The sequence below is a fragment of the Penicillium macrosclerotiorum genome (genome assembly GCF_028827735.1).
Source record: "Penicillium macrosclerotiorum strain IBT 26536 chromosome Unknown utg000002l_segment0_segment0, whole genome shotgun sequence".
NCBI lineage: Eukaryota > Fungi > Ascomycota > Eurotiomycetes > Eurotiales > Aspergillaceae > Penicillium > Penicillium macrosclerotiorum.
In genome coordinates, this window is record NW_026643082.1 from 541,948 (window position 1) to 563,165 (window position 21,218).

The 21,218-nt window shown below is 50.6% G+C and overlaps 8 protein-coding genes across 8 annotated transcripts; 4 read left to right on the forward strand and 4 right to left on the reverse strand.

Moving 5' to 3' along the window:
• Positions 1 to 436: 436 nt before the first annotated feature.
• N7462_001358 (uncharacterized protein) lies at positions 437 to 1,252 on the reverse strand (the record flags this gene model as incomplete). The annotated part of the gene is made up of 2 exons (XM_057073084.1): positions 437 to 751; positions 1,220 to 1,252. 2 exons carry the CDS (start codon positions 1,250 to 1,252, stop codon positions 437 to 439), a joined length of 348 nt encoding a protein of 115 aa, XP_056936725.1.
• A 108-nt stretch (positions 1,253 to 1,360) lies between these two features.
• N7462_001359 (uncharacterized protein) lies at positions 1,361 to 2,485 on the forward strand (the record flags this gene model as incomplete). The annotated part of the gene is made up of 1 exon (XM_057073085.1): positions 1,361 to 2,485. One exon carries the CDS (start codon positions 1,361 to 1,363, stop codon positions 2,483 to 2,485), a length of 1,125 nt encoding a protein of 374 aa, XP_056936726.1.
• A 429-nt stretch (positions 2,486 to 2,914) lies between these two features.
• Positions 2,915 to 4,861, reverse strand: N7462_001360 (uncharacterized protein; the record flags this gene model as incomplete). Its single annotated transcript, XM_057073086.1, has 1 exon — positions 2,915 to 4,861. One exon carries the CDS (start codon positions 4,859 to 4,861, stop codon positions 2,915 to 2,917), a length of 1,947 nt encoding a protein of 648 aa, XP_056936727.1.
• A 475-nt stretch (positions 4,862 to 5,336) lies between these two features.
• On the forward strand, positions 5,337 to 8,245 carry N7462_001361 (uncharacterized protein; the record flags this gene model as incomplete). The annotated part of the gene is made up of 7 exons (XM_057073087.1): positions 5,337 to 6,626; positions 6,676 to 6,910; positions 6,973 to 7,077; positions 7,128 to 7,313; positions 7,372 to 7,404; positions 7,458 to 7,661; positions 7,713 to 8,245. The coding sequence occupies 7 exons, from the start codon at positions 5,337 to 5,339 to the stop codon at positions 8,243 to 8,245; spliced, it is 2,586 nt and encodes an 861-aa protein (XP_056936728.1).
• A 1,282-nt stretch (positions 8,246 to 9,527) lies between these two features.
• Positions 9,528 to 11,662, forward strand: rglA (putative rhamnogalacturonase B; the record flags this gene model as incomplete). Its single annotated transcript, XM_057073088.1, has 10 exons — positions 9,528 to 9,783; positions 9,842 to 9,943; positions 9,998 to 10,189; positions 10,257 to 10,332; positions 10,385 to 10,436; positions 10,489 to 10,700; positions 10,775 to 10,996; positions 11,070 to 11,457; positions 11,518 to 11,574; positions 11,633 to 11,662. The coding sequence occupies 10 exons, from the start codon at positions 9,528 to 9,530 to the stop codon at positions 11,660 to 11,662; spliced, it is 1,587 nt and encodes a 528-aa protein (XP_056936729.1).
• A 276-nt stretch (positions 11,663 to 11,938) lies between these two features.
• N7462_001363 (uncharacterized protein) lies at positions 11,939 to 13,609 on the reverse strand (the record flags this gene model as incomplete). Its single annotated transcript, XM_057073089.1, has 2 exons — positions 11,939 to 13,206; positions 13,282 to 13,609. 2 exons carry the CDS (start codon positions 13,607 to 13,609, stop codon positions 11,939 to 11,941), a joined length of 1,596 nt encoding a protein of 531 aa, XP_056936730.1.
• Positions 13,610 to 16,058: 2,449 nt separating this feature from the next.
• N7462_001364 (uncharacterized protein) lies at positions 16,059 to 17,022 on the forward strand (the record flags this gene model as incomplete). Its single annotated transcript, XM_057073090.1, has 2 exons — positions 16,059 to 16,310; positions 16,378 to 17,022. 2 exons carry the CDS (start codon positions 16,059 to 16,061, stop codon positions 17,020 to 17,022), a joined length of 897 nt encoding a protein of 298 aa, XP_056936731.1.
• Positions 17,023 to 17,681: 659 nt separating this feature from the next.
• On the reverse strand, positions 17,682 to 20,954 carry N7462_001365 (glycine decarboxylase subunit P; the record flags this gene model as incomplete). The annotated part of the gene is made up of 3 exons (XM_057073091.1): positions 17,682 to 17,737; positions 17,815 to 18,383; positions 18,418 to 20,954. The coding sequence occupies 3 exons, from the start codon at positions 20,952 to 20,954 to the stop codon at positions 17,682 to 17,684; spliced, it is 3,162 nt and encodes a 1,053-aa protein (XP_056936732.1).
• Positions 20,955 to 21,218: the final 264 nt, after the last annotated feature.

The window sequence follows — 21,218 nt, forward strand, 5'->3', positions numbered from 1 at the left end:
TGTTGTAGGCTCAATTGTCTCTAACTTTGTTCTTCTCTCCCTCCGAGACCTTTCAAACGTCTTGAAACATCATAGTCTTTCTGTTACAGATCCGACGCATGTCTAACCCAGATGAACGAAGAAATGAAAATGGGACGTCAATCATGATGCCCAAGTGAAGGTCAATATCTCTACGATAAATAGTTCTTTTTCCTTCTTCATCTCCCTTCGATATACATCCAAGGTCTACCATCTAAAATCAACCCTCCTTCACAAAATTATTTCATCAATATCACATCTCCTTCCCCGAGGACCTTTCTCTCTTCTTTTTACCATGCCTGATGCCAGCTCACAGACCCCACACACATCTCAACTCCCCCTGGAAACAAAAGAGGCGTATTGGCTCATCATCACCGACTGCATTTCCCATGAGAAAATTCTCGACCATTGGCGGATTCTACTCCATAAGGAGATGAACGACAAGGAAAAGTACGACCTTGCACTCGCGGTCAGCATGTTGCAGGGTTTCATCCCCCACGCGGAGACCCTGAAGGAAATTCCTTTCGAAGAGAAAGAACATGTTTTGCTCGGCTTCATCTCCAAGATGTATCCCATTGCCACCGAAATCTGGAAGAAGCTGGCCGATTTTGACATGAAGCTTGCCAACGCGGAGGATCTTGGATTTCCGACGGATTTCACGGAGGAGGATCTCGCGAAGCTTCCAGAGGAAGTAATTAATGTCATGCAGGAGGCGATGAATGGTGTGAAGAAGCTGGCGGAGGACCACAAGATTTTATTGGAGTTGAGCTTTCCGAACTCTTTGAATTTTTAGTGTACTCCTGGTGTTGGGTTTTCTAGTTCGAGGAGATATGTTGGTGTTTGGGTAGATTGTTACAGATGGAAGAATTTGAGTTTTGATCTGAAAATGGTATTTTGTTTTCTGCTGATTCTGGCATGAGAATTACTGTATAAGTAAATTCCTCTTGGACCTGATTGAAAAATACGCACATTGTGTTGTTCTGCGTCAAACTACGTAGTTCCTACCGTATCACAGTGTCAATCACTTATCGATCGCTTGTCAATCCCGAAAGCGGAGAGAATCTACGGGAATATGCCTCGGTTGGAATGACATGAATTCAAGGCTTCAATAAATTAGCAATATTGCCCCGCAAATCTAGCTTATTTCTTAAAATTTCCATAGACCTGCAAACGAGACCAATCTGGAATGACGGAAACTCACTGTAACGGTAACGCGGGAAGCGCGCTTATACATTTTTACAGAACCTGGATGCAACGCAACTATGCCCACTTTTCAATTGAAAAACAAAGGATTTCCTGCAAAGGTCACAATTTTATTACACTCTATCTGAGCCCCTTCATGATGTTGAGTTCGCGCCTTTTGTGTCTGCTTTATGTGGCTCTCCTTTGCCGAGCCGACGTGACTTCAGATCATGATGCACGTCTGAAAACGGCTGTCATCCTGGACACTCCAACAACTGGAGCCAGTACTACGCCAGACGGCCGCACATTCCTCAAACTTGCTCATGTTGATGGTTCAACAGGCCCACAGGTAGTCGAAGTTGTCGGCAAGAACTATACCCTGGTGCCGTATCCCGACAAGACCTGGAACTCATGGAATGCTAGCGTCGACAGCGTCGCCGACTCAGAAAACAAATTTGTGTCTGTGAATGCACAGCGTGTGGGTCCTGATGGCAATCTGTGGGTTGTTGACACCGGAACTCTCGACAAATTTCCCAACTCAGCCAAACTCATTTCTTTTAATCTGACAACCAACGAGGTTGAGCGTATCTACTACCTGGGCAGTGTAACCACCACAGAAGGCTCTCTCAACGACGTGCGCTTCAATGGCAAGTACGCTTACTTGACCGAGTATACTATTGGCTCCATTATCGTTCTTAATCTCGAGACAGGCCATGCACGCCAGCTGCTCCGAGGGCACAAATCTGTGGTGGCGCAGATGCCGTTGTCGGCTGAGGGTAGCTTACTTCGTGCTGCATCGACGGGCCTGTTCGAGTACATAAATGCCGACCAACTCGAGGTTTCTCCCGATGGCCAGTATTTTTACTATCAGCCAGCGAGTGGCTACATGTCTCGTATCGAAACCAGGTATCTCAATGAGGCCCTCTATAATGACACAACTGCAGACCTTTTGCCAAACTATGTGCAGCCATTCTCGTTGACTCCCAGCACCGGTGGAACTGCCATCGATGCCGAGGGCAATATCTACTGTAGCGATGGTGACCGCCAAGAAATTCGTTCCATCGCACCCAATGGAACGACAACATTTTTGACGCGAGATGCCAGACTGCTGTGGGTCGATGCCATGTGGATTGACACCCAGCAGCGCTTGTGGATGTGTGCGTCACAGCAAAACCGTGGGAACCTTTTCCTGCAGCCGAATAATCAGACGTCGACTATCAAAAAGCCAATTTATGTCTTTACCCTTGATATTGGTCACAACCCATCCCCTTTGGATCATGCATGAGTATATGACCGGGTTTTATGTGGTCCAGTTATTGTTCCCAAGACTACTCTAACACCTCCGATCGGGGAACGGAATCGACCGCACTACTACAGCATCTCATTATACATAACGGTGGCTCCAGAAGGTACTTTGAGATGACTTTGAATGAAAATAGAGATATTACACTAGAAAAACCCTCAACGGTCTCTACGTGGATTGAGTTGACACTCGAGTTCCAGCGGAATCGAGGTTTCCAATCCGAATTTATACCTGCTTAAGAAATATAAGCCCTTATTCGTGAATTATACTTTCGATTATAGGCATTCCGTAATTCCTTCGGTTTAGAATGGCCTTGGGAAAAGAGGACCTCATCATACATTTCAGCGTAGGCGTCGAGATCGGTTAGATGACAAAAGTTACTACTGGATTTACATGGGGCATTTCTACCAGTTACTCATCCGTTCCCTCTCTATCCCATCCAAGTATACCACCAATCTCACTTGACAAAGGATCGCTCGTCTCCAGGTCAAACGCGACTTTATCAAGGAGCTGCAGCTCCGCAGCCTGAGCGAGACCGTCCACGTAACCATCTGTAGTGAAACAAATTCTCGTCCCAAGCATCGCCTCATCTTTGTCAAGCACTATCTCATCATCTGAGCGGCGAGGCCCACGACCAAGCCTGCAGATTGTGGCGATAACGCTCAGGAGTTCTCGGTTATACTTTTCATTCGATCGATCCTCCAATACTTGAATATTATCTATGAACCCATACGCCAACCTCGGACCCACATTTCGAACATCACGAATCAGGTGTATGGCGTCCGCGACACTCAAGTTTCCCTGTTCTAGAGAGGCAAAACGTGCAGGGGACAGATCTGCTTCGGAGTAGCCGTTGTCGGGAATAAGCTGGACCAGTTGGGTAATAATGGATGCGAGGAAGAGACCTAGTTCTTTGTTCTTTGAAATTTCTGACTGATGATGCTCTGTGAAGCTAGAGAAATATATGAAGCAGGGGAGGTTGTTGTTTCGTGCTAGGGCGGCCAGAGCAACAGCGGTCATAGAGTTCTGGCTGGGTTGCGATATGTCGTGCGGACCTTGAATCCAAAAATTGGTGGAGTTGGAGGCTCGGAGCCATGCAACTAGGCGGGTATGGACCTCCCGATCAAGCTGCAACAGTGATGCTTGATTTGTGATTCGTATCAACTGATCCACCTGATCCTTCCACCGCTGTGTTGTGCAATTGATGGCTGCCTGGATGTCCGCTCGACTAAATCGGTAGCGTGCCTGAGAGATCGAGTGAACCTCCAACCGTGGCTGTAGTGTTTCATCCCCGCTACTAGAGGAAGCAGACGATACCTCGCCCGCCGTATCTTCGGCAATGCTTATGATCGGACACGGTTGAGGCGGCTCGACACGGGAGAATCGTTGCTGTTCTAGAAACCTTTGCAGTGATTCACCGAGGAATAATCTTTGCTCGCGAAGTTGATCCGGTAGGATCTGGTAGAGGCGTTCCTGATTTTGTATCATCATCTCCAGGCTCCTGGTAGTGCGGTGGCGGAAGTCGAGGTTAATGAAATTCTCCATGCGACGCTCAATGGTCAGCATTCGGTCTTTCTTGGACTTGAATAGCTTGTTGAAAGCATCTTGATCGAAACTGGTGAGGAAGCGCTTCCAGCCCGATATGGACCACTTCGTAAAAATTTCAGTGAAAAATTCGAAGACAATAACGTATAACTCCTGAATATACTGTCGAAGAGCCGGAATGTTACCATGCTCTGTCATCTGCCGGTTCCAAAAATCAATATCTTGGCTTAGATCGTCGAGGGTATCAGCTACTCCCTCGGCAATCTTTTGATGGTTAATTGTTGCCTGAGCGATGGCCGAGAGAGATCCGGTTAACAAGGTAACATATTTGTCATCCTTGGGGAGGACGGAGAGCAGAGCACTGTGAGAGTTGCAGGTCTCGCAGAGATTGTGAAATTTGGATTTGAGCTTCCCCAACTTGGTGTCATCCCGCCCTGACTGCCAGCTAGCCGGTGCCTTGCTTACAGAGGCCACTAGAAACTGAATATCGGGTCTATCTCGGTCCCCGAGTGGTAGCTGTTGGTTTTCAGGCAAGCTGTCTCGAAACTTGGACCATGCTGCATGAAGCCGCTGGCTCTGTTGGAGGAGAACGGCCTCTTCATCCGGCATAGAATTCTGGGCCAGTTGCCGACCTTGCAAAAGCAGTTGATCCCATCCAGTCCGTAGTGAGACTGATCGTTCTTGATTACGATCGACTGCCACTTTCGCTGCTAGAGCTCGACTGAGAGGCTCCCCTGGCGAAGAGTCCGAGATGCCATCACTGAATCTTCGGATGAGCCTTCCGCTGGGCTCGGTCGGTCGGCCAGTCTTCATCTATTGGACGGGAGGAAGGGGGGCGCGCAGGGGGAGCGATTAGCCGAGTAGTAAGTACGTGCCTTTGAAGGGGAGAGATGATTCAAGACTGTATTCTATAAATCTGAGTAGACTGTCACGTTGAACAGCAACCGTATGCCGAGTTCCCGCTGGCTAAGTCTCGTTTTTGGACTGATCGAATGAAAGACCTTTGGTGCATGACAAATGATCTGGGGCAATCAAATACCGAGTCGCTTACGCCCGCTGACGTGCTCGCCAATGAGGACCTTGTCCGGTGGGCGCAAACATGCATGAAGCTGGGCGTAGCGAGGAGGAGGGGAAGTGGAGGCTCGGGCTGCATCGACAGACCTGACGAGACCCAACGCGGCGAACCCCAACACCGTCTCTTTTTGTTCCAGCCGAGGTCTGATATCTCAGTGACTTGTTCCATCTAATATTTGATATCCTGTTTGTGTATCCCAGACTACACTCAGGAATGGATACTGAAGGATTTACTCGGAGACTAAGCCCACTTCCGGCTTTCAACCGAGAAGATGGCTCGGTCCGTCTTATAAATGACCGAGCATCTGACACTTCCTCAGATGAATATATCGGTCCTTCTCAGCTTGAACATGCTCCTGACGGTGAAAGCCGTGGATATTTTCGCGAACGTCGACCTATGGTTCGATATCTGGGAGAGGTCAATCTTGCAGAGCACCGAAGGAACCGGGATGGCGGGCCAGAAACCTCTAGCAAGCCAGCCGTTGTTTGGTATGCCAAGTTGTTTTCCAGAGAAAACGGACTCCCCTTTGGCCAGGACCTTCGGCAACCGGACTTGCTTATAATCGATGACCGACCAATTGAGCTATGCGTGGGCGTGGCTCCACGCCAGCCGCAGATTGACACAAAAGACACGAAAGAGCCCGCACTTAAAATACCGTCGTGGGAAAATCCAGTCTTCACGATTGAGGTCTTTCTTGAGACAGACCTTTTGCAACGTGAGATACGGGAAATCAGACGGGACCCCAATATGGAGAAGTTGGCATTGAAGCGTGTGTCAAGACGACATTTGGTGGTGCATTCTCCATACCTATTATTGGCTCTCAGTGAAATTGTTCAGTATTATCCCTCCTTCCACTCCAAAGGACAACGGAGCATTGCAGAGCCCTATGCTGTTCTGTTTCATCATTTTGATGCCATTGAAGCCCGGGCGGGCTCTTTTGTCTCGACTTCAATGTGTCAAAATACGCACGACGCCGATACTCAGGAGGCCCAGCAGATCCAAAAGCATATCCAAAATCTGCTAGATTTTTTGAGGCCCATTCGTGAAAATAAAATACTTGATTGTGAAAGAAATTTAGCCGAGTCCACTCCACGCGTGACATTTGACATGATCTGGTATCTTTTGAAACCCGGAATGGATGTTTATGTTCACATCGACGGGTCTATACAGGCAGCGGTGCTGACAGATGTAAAGCGCGGTGGAGAGGATTGGTCCTCTGTCTGGAAACCTGAGAATGATAATTGGTGGCTGATTGAGCTTTGGCGACTGGAGACGGATGGCTTACGAATTGCGCGACGTTCAACCAGTGCAAATATAGTCGCCTATGCTGGGTTGCGAGAGGTTATAAATCTTGCGGTGTGTCCGGTCTCTATTTGGGATGCGCATGACGGTGGTGAGCGACGCAGGGAGATCCTGCGCCGCAATGGAACCTTCTTCAAGGCGCTATGTCAGGGAAATCTCCTCGTGGACTACAACGGGCCCATCAAAGGGACTAATGAACATGTAGGCTCGTGTCTCTGTTTCATCCATAATGTTGCTGATATTATCACAGTATAATGGAAAATTGGTGATAGACCATCGAAGAGGACAGGAAGATCATAATAACCATCATTCTGGCTTCCCACGGATCCAAGACAATTCCGATCGCTTCAAGGCCTACGATCAGATATTGATCAATAACGATGCTTCCGGCAGCACCAACCAAGAAACTCAACGCCGGCTCTTCAGCATGCTTGAGACATACACAGCCCGCCCCGCTGAGAATAACAGCACAGGTGCTCGCGTCGGTGGCTCAGACAGGGGGATTACCCACCTCTCGGTGATTACCCTCACCCTGAAACGCCCATAGAGGACTGGAAGGACAATGCTGTTGCTGTTGATGAACTAACCGAGCACCAACTTCTACTGCTATGCCCAGAGGCCTTGGCATACGCCCTGAGATATAAACAATGGAGTACGCCTTCCGGGACCATTTGGAACTTCGGCGCCTAATTCTTTCTTTAGTCGTGATATCTCTCGATCATGTTCAAGAATCTGTGCCATCCGATGAGAGTATTCGCAACCTGGTCATTAGCGAGGCCGAGTTGAAAACCATCCAGGCTCTCTCCCATCGCCAAAATAGCAAAATCAAGCACTGGTCAGCGGACTTCATTGAAGGCAAGGGCTCAGGGCAGATCATTCTACTGCATGGTATCTCACCCCCCTCCCCAACTTTCCATGAGTTTGTGCTCATTTAAATCTCTCACAGGACCCCCAGGAGTCGGCAAGACTTACACAGTCGGTGTGTCTGCCATGATCCGCCATGAATGCGAAAAAATACTAACAAAATGACAGAGGCTATATCTGAGTGGCTGCACCGGCCGCTCCTCGCACTCACAGTCGCTGATATTGGCACAGTAGAAACTCTAGTCGAAGGCGAGCTATTGAAGTGGTTTAGTCTTGCAGAAGCGTGGAATGCAGTACTCCTCGTTGACGAGGCAGATATATTCCTGGAACGACGACAGAACCGAGATCTCGCTCGGAATGGATTAGTATCCGGTAAGATCGGTGCAACTCTTTGTACACAGCAAACTAAAATTTTGTCCTCAGCATTCCTTCGCCGAATGGAGTACTTTAAAGGTCTTCTGTTTCTAACCACCAACCGTGTCGGTCAAATTGACGACGCTTTTATTTCCCGCGTCCACATAGCAATAGGGTACCCTGCTCTCGACGAAGATGGACGCCGCAAAGTGTGGAATGGGTTTTTCCGGAAGCTTGTCCGTGACCGCGCGGGCAAGATCCAGATCGCACCAGACGCGAAGGCGTGGGTCCTCGAGACCACCGGCGAGACGCAACTCAACGGCCGAGATATTCGAAATGCGCTGCAGACAGCGATTACATTGGCAGAGTTCGAAAGCCAGGAAGATCCAGATTATGATGAGTCCCTGGTGACTATTGTCACCAAAGCACATTTCCAGAAGGTGCTGGACATGTGTAATCGGTTCCGTACTTATGTAACAAGTATTAGGCGGGAGGATGAAAAGAAGCGTGCCCAGGGACGGGGCGATCGGAATGATTATGGGCGCGGAACGCTAAATGAAATGGATGGTCTGGTAGACCTTGCCAGAGCGATTGGAAAGTAGGCCTTGAAATCCTATGGCAGAATGCAAGAATGAATACGTGATGCGGCAAATTGTGTTTCATACGAAATCTCGGTAGATACGGAGCGCTTGGTATAGAATCACCGACTCACTCTTCCATTCCTCGTTCCATTTTTTTTGCTACACTCTTCGTAATACTCCTCGTGCTAATATTATTTTCGAAGATTCCGTTCCTTCTCGTGCCTTCATTCTACCATTCCCAATCCTCTCGCCACGTCTGCTGCTACTCCTGCTGCTCCCATTACAGTCCATAATGACAGTACCAACATATGTCGTAGATCATGCCAGATCGTATACCAGCGATAAATAATTCGAAGGCTCTGCTACGGCATGAGTTCTAGATTAATATGAGATATATCAGCGGCGAGAAATGAACATGACAGTATAATTGGACAATCGGTCAGGCACTCGGCTTTCATTTTACCTGAACCTCTCTTCAATAACTTGATCCATGTTCCTAAACCATTTGAGCTCTATGCCAATTCATTGAAGATCATGTCAGTTCCACTCCAGTCAAAACTATGTACAGTAAGCTTGTAATGGATGATAGGGTCCGAACACAATCATCCACCAGTTGTGCTTGCAGGAACGCCATGTACCCCGCAAAAGCGGCTTGGCAAAAAGATAATTACCGGGCCACAAGAAGCAAACTATCGGTCTTTCGCTACAAAATAATCCGAGAGGTGAGAGGTTCCATGAACTATGTGACCAAATCAAATAGACTCGAGAAAATTTCCGACTCCGTCGCTTCCCCCCCTTGCCAAGAATAACGGGAATCTGAATGAAGTGCCTTCGCCGGATGATATCATTCGCGATACCCCGTGAAACAAACCTCACCCCACATGGAATTGCAGGATGGTCTTGGCAAACTAGCTGCCCTGAAGTAACTTGGCATTCCGGAGCGGGATTTTGCGCCATAAAAAGAGCCCTCCCCGGGTATCTTTAGCACGAAGAGGATCCCTAGTATCAAATCAAGCTGATCGCCGTGCCGAAAGGGGATTTTCCCCGGAGCTATTTGCTTGAACCCTTCGTCCCACATTGGTGGAACTAAAATCCAATAGAGGATGATATCCGTAGACCATGCAGGGGCGGCGCGTGGGCCATGCGAAATATCCACCGTTCAGGGCGCATGGTTTCAGACTGGACGGTGAGACGGATGAGCAGTCAGGCAGTTTTTGCCATATATCAACCGCGGAACTGGACCTGAAGTCCAGGAACTAGCTGATTAGACTGGTCTCTTATTTCAAGAAATCTGTCTGTCGACATGTTGTTCTCGGCTTTGGTCCTTACCTCGGTTGCCATCTGGGGCAAGGTGGCCAATGCAGCATTCGGAATCACGACGAGCTCGTCCGCATACGTGATCGACGCTGGATCTTCGAACCCGCTGAAGTTCACCGTGGACCGTACTAGCTGTGATATCACGTCGATCAACTATTATGGCTCAGAGCTGCAGTATCAGTCGACTGGCTCGCACATCGGATCCGGCTTGGGGACTGCTACTGTGACTGCGACTCAGAGTGGTAAGTGTAGAGATAAATCTTATTCGGTATTGTTATCCCAGAAATTGATGGCAAGAAGGTGATTATATCAAGGTGACGTGCACGACCGACACATTGATCCACTACTATGTTGCACATAGTGGCGATTCGATTATCTACATGGCCACATATACTACTGCTGGTGAGTCTTTCGTTTTGATCCTTCAGCGACGACCCGATATTAAGCAATAGAAAGAACCTTCCGTCGGAGAACTTCGATATATCGCTCGACTGAATGCAGACCTCTTGCCAAACGAGGAGCCATTCGGCACGGTTTCAAACATTGATGGTGGAACTGCCATTGAAGGCTCGGATGTATACTTGGTGGATGGAGAAACTCGGAGCAAGTTCTACTCTAGTGAGCGCTTCATCGATGACCAACGACACTGTGAGTACAGAGAACCTCGAGAAATCTTCGCAAGATCTGCACAGCAAAGAATGCTCACCAGTCCCAGGTGTTTCCGGTTCTGCTCATCGCGTCTGTATGATTCTCAATCAATACGAGACCTCAGCTGGAGGCCCATTCCACCGGTAAGTCAATCGGTGAATAGGCCACCCTGTTTTCATTATTGACAATACTAAGTGATATCAATACGAACAACGTTGGGTCCTACACCGGACTCTATTGGTACATGGTAAGGCAGTCTGATCGCCAATCCTCGCCGCAGTACAGCTAACGCGAACTAGAACTCCGGCCACGTGCAGACCGAAACCTACCGTCAGGGGCTGCACGGTCCGTACTTGATGTACTTCAGCCGCAGCGGTACGCCGAGCACAAACATCGACACTTCGTTCTTCGCCGACCTGGACATCGAGGGATACGTTGCCACGTCCGGTCGAGGATATGTTTCTGGCACGGCATCTGGAGCCGACTCGTCCTTTGACTGGGTTATTCACTGGTTGGTTTAATACCTTTACCTCACTTACAAGGGGATTCTCTCACGCATATGCATCCTTATTAACTCAAAGCAAGGTATAACACCAATGCCCAGTACTGGACCTACACGTCCTCAAGCGGCAGCTTCACATCTCCAGCCATGAAACCAGGCACCTATACGATGGTATACTACCAGGGCGAATATGCCGTCGCCACGTCGTCCGTTACCGTCACGGCCGGCTCAACCACCAGCAAGAGTATCTCCGGCTCTGTGAAAACCGGCACCACGATCTTCAAGATCGGCGAATGGGACGGACAGTAAGGGCCATCTTGCTCTCTCATACCCAACACATTCCACTGAACACATGCTAACTCCTGTCTCTTAACACAGGCCAACCAACTTCCGCAATGCAGACCTCCAGCTTCGCATGCACCCCTCCGACGATCGCATGTCCTCCTGGAGCCCTGGCACTTACACTGTAGGCAGCTCCTCAGAGAGCGATTTCCCAATGGCGATCTTCAAGTCCGTGAACTCACCAATTACCATTTCGTTCACCGCGACATCCTCGCAGACCGGCGCTGCAACGCTGCGCATTGGGACGACACTGTCCTTCGCGGGCGGCCGGCCCGTGGCAACGATTAATTCGTACACTGGGTCGACGCCGTCGGCGCCAACAAATCTTGACTCGCGCGGCGTGACGAGAGGCGCGTACCGAGGTTTGGGAGAGGTGTACGATGTTTCGATTCCCGCGGGGACGATTGTCGCGGGCAAGAATACGGTAGGAGACCTTTTTGGAGCCATTTTCTCTTTGATATGCTAATTGATGATGAAATTGTAGATCACTATTTCGGTGGCGTCCGGCAGCTCCGGCGATGAGTTCCTCAGCCCTAATTTCGTGAGTCGATCGTGGAAGGAGTCATGGTGAAGTCGCGATGCTAATGTTTTTGCACTAGATCTTCGACTGCGTGGAGCTCTTCCAGTAGCTGGCTCTTCCAGGAGCTGCAATTCTCACTCATATCAAGGGGATCAACATACCGTTACGATGTCATTTCATCAGACACAGAATATAAAGCATGAACTCGTAAATTTCTTAGAAATATCACATCTATAAATCCCTTATCAGGGGCCCAAGAGGGCTTCAACAATCCCGCTAAACACAATATAATCCGATATAAAACAGAAATAAAAAACCACACGGATGCCTTGCGTAGCCCATCAATCTATCGCTTTATCGTCTTGGTGTCTCATCAAACCCCCGTCTAGTTCCGGGTATGCACCAGCCGCCCAGAAACCCAAACAGCCTTCACGTTGCGGTCATCTCCGCTCCACACCCACTTGTGCACCTTCTCCTCCCATGTTTCCGCACCAAACAAATCCACATTGCCCACCGGCCCGGCCCGGACCAGATTCTCACGCGTGACGCCCTCAAGCGGATTCTCGCTCTCGCTGAGAACCGGCACCGCGCCTAGCTGAATCAACTGCGCATCCCAAAGCATGCCCTCTTCAAACCCGCCGAGCTCATCTGCCATGTCGACGACGGCGGCACCGCCCCGCGTCGCAAGGTACAAGCTTTCCTCTACAGAAAGCTTCTCGCGACTAACTATAGGCTTCTCAGCTTGCTGCGCGAACGCCGCAGTATGCTCCAATAGGCGGGAGACTAGACACGCCTGGCGCACAGCCTCCAGGACGCTGGGACTGTAGCCACCGCTGACGTCAGTTCCGAGGCCTACAATCAGGCCGTCGTCAAGAAGGGTGCGGACTGGGGCGATACCGGAGCTGATCGCGGAGTTTGAGGCGGGGCAGTGAGAGATTTTGGCGTTCCTGCTGCGGATCAGGGCGCGCTCGGACGGGGTGAGGTGGACAGCGTGTGCGAGGATGGTGCGCGGTGTGAGGAGATTGTGTTTGTCGTAGACGGCGGCATAGCTGGGGGCATCCGGGAAAAGTGAATGCACGAGGGCGATCTCGTCGGTGTTCTCGGAGATGTGGGTTTGGATGTGGAGCGGCGGGGTGTAGGAGGCAGCTAGGGCACCGAGGCCAGAGAGGGCGGGCTCGGTACAGGTGGGTGCGAAGCGTGGGGTGACAATGGGTTTGACAAGAGCCCCATGAGGGTCCAGAGTGTGAATATACTCGATTGTGGACTTTGTCGCGCTCACCGAGTCGTCGGCAGACAGGTCTTTATAGTAGGATGGGCAGAAGTCCGGGTTGTCCATACACACCCGGCCAATGAATGCACGCTGGCCGCGGGCGTGGCAGAGTGCAGCGAGCGCATTGGTCGCAGGGACGTGGATAGTAGCGAAGTACGAGGCACAGGTCGTGCCATTGGACAAGGTGCGCGCGACGACCTGGTCGTAGATGCGCAGCGCAGACGGAGGTGCATCTTTCGGCAGTGTTGCCTTGCCGTTTTTTGCATCTGCTTGCGCGCCAAAGCCAGACTCGACAGGGAATGTGTACGTCTCAAGCCAGTCCAGGAGAGTCGAGGAGCCAAACAACCCAACATTGGGGAACTGGGGAGCATGGATATGTGTATCTAGACTGCAGTTAGCTCGAAGTAGATAGGGTTCAATTGATAGGAGTGGAATGTGACACCCAATATAAAACATACCAATGAACCCAGGGAAGAAGAATTCGTTCTTCTGCTCACTCGCAATCACAACCTTCACTTTGACCGCACCCTCAGCACTGCCATTGACGCGCTGGTCCACCCCAGCATCCACATCAACCCAGCCATTCCGATTCAACAGCACATTGAACGACTCATCGTCCTGGACCTGCCAATCAAATCCCTTGATACGGCCATCTGCCGCTGAAACCCACAAAGCGCCGCGGTTGCGCACAAGCTCAATCTTTGGCTTCGCTTGCAGCTCCGTCTCCGGCATGCGCGGTGCCTGGATGAAAGTCCCACGATAAACGGTGAAAGTGACGTCCGCCATGACAAAAGATCGTCTGACAATCACTGGCTGGTCCAGACACAAATGCCCAATCACGACGCAGAAACTGGAGTTTCGAGGCGTGAGCCAAAAAGTGTAATCAGACGCCGCAGACGCAGAAAAATATACAAAGATCTAGGATGTGGACACTTCGTCACTCGGGTCCACTAAATAAAAACAAGTCCAGAGAATCTCTCACGGCTCCATGGCTGATCTGAATACAGCGCAAGATATATCTCAAAACGGGGCTTCGCACAGACACGCGGTGCGATAACGCTTATCCCCAAGATGGCAGGGCCAGCACGCGGGGCAAGGGAATCAGGGTTGTTCCTGCTGGATTAGAGGGCGGTTGGAGCCGAGGTGGGATCGCGCGTGATTGCTGGGCGAGGCGGCCTAAACGAAGGACATGAAGATGGATTCGAAAGAAGCTTGAGAAGAAGTGGAGGATCAACAGGGCGCGATGAACGAGACGAGACGCCTAGACAACACGCGGCGATCGCCTGTCTCCGGGGCGAAAACAAGAAATTTTCCTCGATACAATAAATATACTGAGAGATTGTGTGGGGGCAGGTGCGGGTGAGTGCGGACAAATGGTATGGTAATGTAAGAGGGGCTCTGATAAGCGCGGGGTGTGTATGCGGCGGGGTGTGTATGCGGCGGGGTGTTACGATAAGCATAAGGATTTCGACATGTGGGCTCTAAATATGGATAACCATATATAATCGAATGGGATCCAGCCCGAGAGTCATAAATGGCATGAACAGCTTGATGGGGCACTGTCTACATATCGGTTTGCTGTAATAAAGGACAAGGACATCGCGATCCTGTCGAGTAAAATGGAGCTCTGTTTCCGCCAGCTGTGACTTTATTTGTTGTGCGGCTTCTTTAGGCATTTCCTCGTGCACGTTGTTAAACCATAGGCCTTCTATCCTTGAGGTTAAAGCAGATACAGTGGATTCAACAGCACTATATAAATATCTGTCCGCTTTGGACTCATGAAGTAATCTGATTATCTGAGCCGACTCCTCTACACACCGTTCTGCCCCTATGCCGTTCACAGCAGCGAAGTAGGGTCGCATACCAATTCCTCTGGGGTGTACTTGACAAAGCCATTATTTGCAGTGTCTTCATCAATAGATTTGAGGGGGCGTGGACTTGCAGAAAACTTCATAACTAAACTGATATTTCCTTATTCCACATCACTCTCGAGCATCTATTCGCATGCCATGCCGGCATGGAAGGGCCCCAAAGGAAGATGCTATAGAGAAATTAAAGATATAGCCCCGATTTCCAGTAGAATAGTTATCATCGTGATGGAAGAGGCTTTTTCAGAGTTCTTCAAAAGTCATTTCTTGGATCATTCATGAGAACGTTGGACTCTGTGATATTGCTTCAAGTGTCGGGAACAGAAATGTCGGTTTTACAGCTCAAAACAAAGGTCAGGAGGCCTGCGCATCGGGCTTTCGATTCGAAATTCACGAGGAAGTGATGAGTAAAGCACTGCAAAGAGCCCCCTCCTACTAATCATATCCTATGCTTACGTCCCTCATCTCGGACATCTTCTATCCCCGAAATTCATCAAAGTGGGCGAGGTGGAAGTGCGGTCTCCGAAGAGAGCTCGCTGTCTTCTTCAGTCGAACATCAATATCCCTGTTGCAATTTCTTGGCAAAAGCTCGGCCTTCGGGGGCCCGTCTTCCGCGCCGCCGAGCACACCCTGGTTAAACGTACCTGAGCTACAGTTTTTCGCGTATCCCTCACATGCTTGTGCCTTGTTATGTTGCATTTGTATGGATCGCATCGGTAACAGCTATGAAGAGGAAAGACGGGGTCCGTATAAAACACCGCAGTATTCACGGCTCTACTCAGAGTTAGTTTAACGAGCCCAAGAAAGGTGGTAAGCGAAATGTGATGAAGCAAGACGTCGCAATCCCGTAAGCAAGCATCGGCCGGCCGGCGTGAACAAAGCCCGAGGGCCAATATGTTTTGTCAGACGTATCACGTGACAGTCACAGTAGTACCTGCCACATAGTAGTAACGAGGGTAACTCATATTATTAGGTTAGCAAAGGTTCGGCCTTTCCAATCGGCATGAGCATCTAAGCCGACTATCCTGATGATAGTAGGATGCCCGATGCCACGTCATACACGCTGACAAGCACCCTAGAGATATCAATCTGCTCTTACAGCTACTGGTTCTAGTATGAGTCGAAGTTGTCCATTGATTAATTATCTAGTGCTAACTAAGTACCTTTTGGAATTATTCATCTCGCGCGTAAAGAGGGCACATAAGCCCGAGAAGGGGCCATGATTAATTATGACTATTCTATACTGTGTTCAACGAACCTTCTGGGGCTCGTAAATAAATTCAACATGATTTTCGCTCAACTGGATCTTTTCCACATCAGTTTCAAAACATTCTTGATACATCAGTCATAGACAACTCCATCAAATAATGTCTGCAGTCTTAATCACAGGTGCGACGGGTAAGCAGGGGGGCTTCCTCATTAGAAACCTTGTCTCTCGCAACGCCCCATTCGAGATCCTAGCTGTCACACGGAATCCGGCATCTACATCCGCCCAGAAGCTCAAAAGCCTCTCTTCCAACATCAAGCTTGTCGAAGGTGACCTAGATAACCCGGCCGGTATATTCCAGAAAGCGCAGGATGCGACTTCAGTCCCGATCTGGGGAGTCTTCAGTGTGCAGGTACTTAATTATACTCCTTTAGGTATTTTACCCTTAATAAACCCATCATGCTAACTCAGCACCGCAGGTGGCGATTGGCAATGGGGCCAAAGAAGAAGTCCAAGGCAAAGCCCTAGTTGATGAAGCGATCAAACAAAACGTCAAGTTCTTTGTGTATAGCTCCGTTGACCGTGGCGGCGACAACCGTTCATACAACAACCCAACCAAGATCCCACATTTCATCAACAAACATAATATCGAACATTACCTTGTTGATAAAGCCAAGAATAATGTTTTAGATTGGACGATCTTGAGGCCAACGGCATTCTATGAGAATCTCACTCCAGACTTCATGGGAAAGGTCTTTTCGACATCCTTCAAGATGGCCTTGAAAGAAAAGCCCCTTCAACTTGTTGCGACCAGCGATATTGGCTTTTTTGGGGCCGATGCGTTCCTGAACCCCGACCGATACAAGGGCCAGGGGATCTCCCTGGCGGGCGATGAATTGACCTTTGAGCAAATGAAGCAGGTCTTTGTTCGGAAAACAGGGAAGGATCTACCTATGACCTTCACGCTTTTCTGCTCTTTGTTCATGGCGGCCATAAAGGACATGGGCTATATGTTCAAATGGTTCCATGATGAAGGATACGGGGCTGATATCCAGAAACTGCGCGAGGTCAACCCCTCTATGAAGGACTTTGAAAATTGGCTAGAGAAGGAAAGTGAATTTTGAGATGATACGTGAGATAGTATGGTAAAAATTGGGTTCCGGGTGTCACAAAATGTGAATATACGAAAAAGACCGCGATATTTAGACCATTAATATATAATACTTATTAGTTCTATATCATTAGTACTGTTGTCACTACTTGTTTTGAAAATTGCTGTGCTATGTTAGCCTATCCGGTGGAGAAAGGTGTTTGGCAGCTTCACTAATCCAAAAACAGTTTATGAATACCAATAAGGTGTATCAAGGCACGAATTCATAGAATTATGACCAACCAATGAGTGATGCAATAGTTAGATCTAATATGTACATCTGCGGCAGAGGTAGATATAGACTTTCTAGTGCCCAGAACGGACGTTCATATTCTGCAAGGACCAATCGGAAGTATCATAATTATGTTGAATGAATTCAGCTCTACCTGATAAACAAGGAACCCTCTTAGAGAAATAGAAAAAATGAAACCGTTATCATCATCACGCAATACAAGAGACTCCCTCCAGGAGTAGTCCGCCAGGAGGAAAAGATGTTGAATGTATACAGAGAAAAAAAAAGAAATGTAAGAAAAAGGTAACAACTGCCGCGAACCAGTTAATGGTTGCTCGGGCAGCAAATGCAAAAGCGAGTTTTTCGATCAATCAAGCAGCGCAAGCATGGGTATCATATATCTATTCGGTGTCCTCGACAGGGCCACATGTGCAGAAGAGATTCTGGTCACCAAAGGCTATCGACAGTATTAGCAGATGAAAAGGGAGACAAGGGGTAATTAAAGAAAGGGGGAATTTGGGACGGGATACATACCATCGTCAACACGAGTCACAGAAGGCCAGAACTTCTTCTCCAACAGATAGGGCAGTGGGTAGGCCGCCGCCTCACGAGTGTAAGACCGGTTCCACTCAGTCGCGAGCAGGTCACGCTGAGTGTGCGGCGAGTTCTTGAGCACGTTGCCCTCGCGGGGTTGCTTGCCAGCCTCGACCTCAGCAATCTCCTGACGAATGGAGATCAGAGCGTCACAGAAGCGGTCGAGCTCGGCCTTGTTCTCGGACTCGGTAGGCTCGATCATCAGGGTGTTGGCCACGGGCCAGGACATGGTCGGGGCGTGGAAGCCGTAGTCCTGGAGACGCTTGGCGATATCGATGGCCTCAACACCGCAGGTCTCCTTGAAGCCACGCACGTCGAGGATGAACTCGTGGGCGCAGCGGCCGTGGTCATTGGTGTACAGGATCGGATAGTGAGGCTTCAGGCGGGACAGGATGTAGTTGGCATTGAGCAAGGTGATCTTGGTGGCGTGGGTCAGGCCGCGGTCACCCATCATGTTGATATAGTTGAAGGTGATGGGAAGGATGCTGGCACTGCCCCAGGGGGCGGCACTGATGGGGGGAGGCAGAATCACCGCGCTTGGACTGGAGATATTCGCTGGTCGGGTGCGAGGGCAGGAAGGGAGCCAGGTGCTTAGCCACACCGATGGGACCAACACCAGGACCACCACCACCGTGGGGGATACAGAAGGTCTTGTGCAGGTTCAGGTGGCAGACGTCGGCGCCGATCTCACCCGGGGAGCACAGTCCAATCTGAGCGTTCATGTTGGCACCGTCCATGTAGACCTGGCCACCGTACTCGTGAACCAGGCGACAGGCCTCCTTGGCACCCGGCTCAAAGACACCAAAGGTGCTAGGGTAGGTGATCATGAAGGCGGCCAGCTCATCCTTGTGCTTCTCACACTTGGCCTTAAGATCCGCGAGATCCAGGTTACCAGTCTTGGTGTCACACTTGATAGTGACAACGCGCATGCCAGCCATGGCAGCACTGGCAGGGTTGGTACCGTGGGCAGAGACGGGGATGAGGCAGATGTTGCGCTTAGCATCACCCTGAGCCTCCTGGTACTTCTTGATCACACGCAGACCGGCGAATTCACCTTGAGCACCGGAGTTGGGCTGAACAGTAACCTCAGCCATACCAGTGATATCAGCAAGCTGCTGCTCCAAGTCATCAATCATCTGGATGTAACCCTTGGCCTTGTCGGCAGGCATGAAGGGGTGAATCTGCGAGAACTCGGGCCAGGAGACGGGAATCATCTCTGTGGTAGCGTTGAGCTTCATGGTGCAAGATCCGAGAGGGATCATAGAGTGAGCAAGAGAGAGATCCTTGGACTCAAGGTGGCGGATATAACGCAGCATCTCAGTCTCGGAGTGGTGGGTGTTGAAAACGGGGTGAGTCATGAAGGAAGAGGTACGCTCCAGGCTAGCGGGAATGGAAGTGACACCAAGAGTGCCATCAACCTCGACAGGGCTGGCGGACTTGAAATCCGAGAAGACCTTCAGAATATTCTTGATCTCATCACGACCGACAGTCTCGTCCAGAGAGAGACCAACCTTGTTACCCTCAAGGCGGCGCAGGAAGATGGACTGCTCACGGGCAGCAGCAAAGACAGCATCAGCCTCGGAGGCATCAGCCAGCTCAATGGCGAGGGTATCAAAGACGGCATTGCCCTCAGTGTTGGAGCGAACAGGGACATTGTAGCCGAGAGACACAAGCTTCTCACGCAGTAGAGTAGTCATAGACATGATACGCTGGGCAATGGACTTCAGGCCGACGGGACCGTGGTAGATGGCGTACATGGCAGTCATGTTAGCGAGCAGAGCCTGAGCAGTGCAGATGTTGCTAGTGGCCTTCTCGCGACGAATGTGCTGCTCACGAGTCTGGAGAGCCAGACGCAGGGCGCGGTTGCCAAGACGGTCCTTGGAAACGCCGACGACACGGCCGGGAACCTTACGCTTGTACTTGTCCGCACAGGCGAAGAAGGCAGCGTGGGGGCCACCGAAGCCCATGGGCACACCCAGACGCTGGGCGCTGCCGAAGGCAATGTCAGCACCGAACTCACCAGGGGCCTTAAGAACGGTCAGAGCCAGCAGATCAGTGGCAACACTGAAGGTACCCCCCTGGCCGTGGATAGAGTCGCTCAGAGACTGGAAGTCGTAGATGCCACCCTCAGTGTCAGGGTATTGCGCGAGAACACCAATGAGGTGGTCGCCCTGGTCCTTGACGAGCTTGAAGTTGTCGGCCATGATATCACCGATAACCAAGTTGATTCCGAATCCCTCGGCACGCGAGCGCATAACGGCGATGGTCTGAGGATGGCAGAGGTGAGACACGACAAACGACTTGTCGGCCTTCTTCTGCTTGGAGGCGGGCATGGTGGCAAAGGACATGGTCATGGCCTCCGCAGCGGCGGTGGCCTCGTCCAGAACGGAGGCATTGGCGAAAGGCAAACCGGTCAGGTCAGCGGTCAAGGTCTGGAAGTTGAGGAGAGACTCGAGACGGCCCTGGGAGATTTCCGGCTGGTACGGGGTATAGCTGGTATACCAGGCGGGGTTCTCAAGGACGTTGCGCAGGATCACAGGAGGGACAATTGTGGGGTAGTAGCCCGTTCCGATGTAGGTCTTGCCTGAGATATCAATCTGCTTGCGGTAGGTGTCAAGCAGCTTGAGCATGTCGGTTTCGCCAAGACCACCTTGAACACTGGAGCGGTAGAGGTTGATATCGGCATGGGGTTCCGAGACCTTCAAGTTCTTCTTCGAGAGAATGTCCGCGGGGAGGACCTGCTTGACAAACTCATCGAGCGATGCCGCGGGCGGGTCCAGAACGGCCAGCATGTCCGCGGCCGCTTCAGGAGACGGGCCAATGTGACGACGGGGGAAAGTATCGAGAGGCTGGAAGATGTCCTGGGGGTGGGGGTCACCATGGTCGTTAATAGAGCTGGTATAGACTCCGCGGCGAGTCGACGGCGCGGACTGCTGCTGCTGGGTGTGCAAGCCACGGTGGGCAATGTTCAATGGGGACACAGACACTGTCCGCAGAGCAACCGGAGAAGGACCGGCACGCACACGCGACCGCAGAGCAAGCTGGCGACCGGCGCGCAGAGCAAACCAGGAGGCCGCCATGCTGGAGACGCGGAGAGTGACGTCGGAAAGGGTCAGGGAGGCGGAGAAGCAACCACTGGGACCTCAACGACCAAATGCAGGGAGAGTGTGGGAGGAGGAGGGGAGAGGAGTAAGAAACAAGGTCCAGGACGAAATTCTATATTTATGAATCGGCACTGAACGGTCTTTCGCCATGCTGGGCCTCATACAATTTGACCGACGGGCAACGCGGGAAACCAACGCGAAGTCACTGATAAGCCGGCGGTCACGAGCTTATCGGGCCAA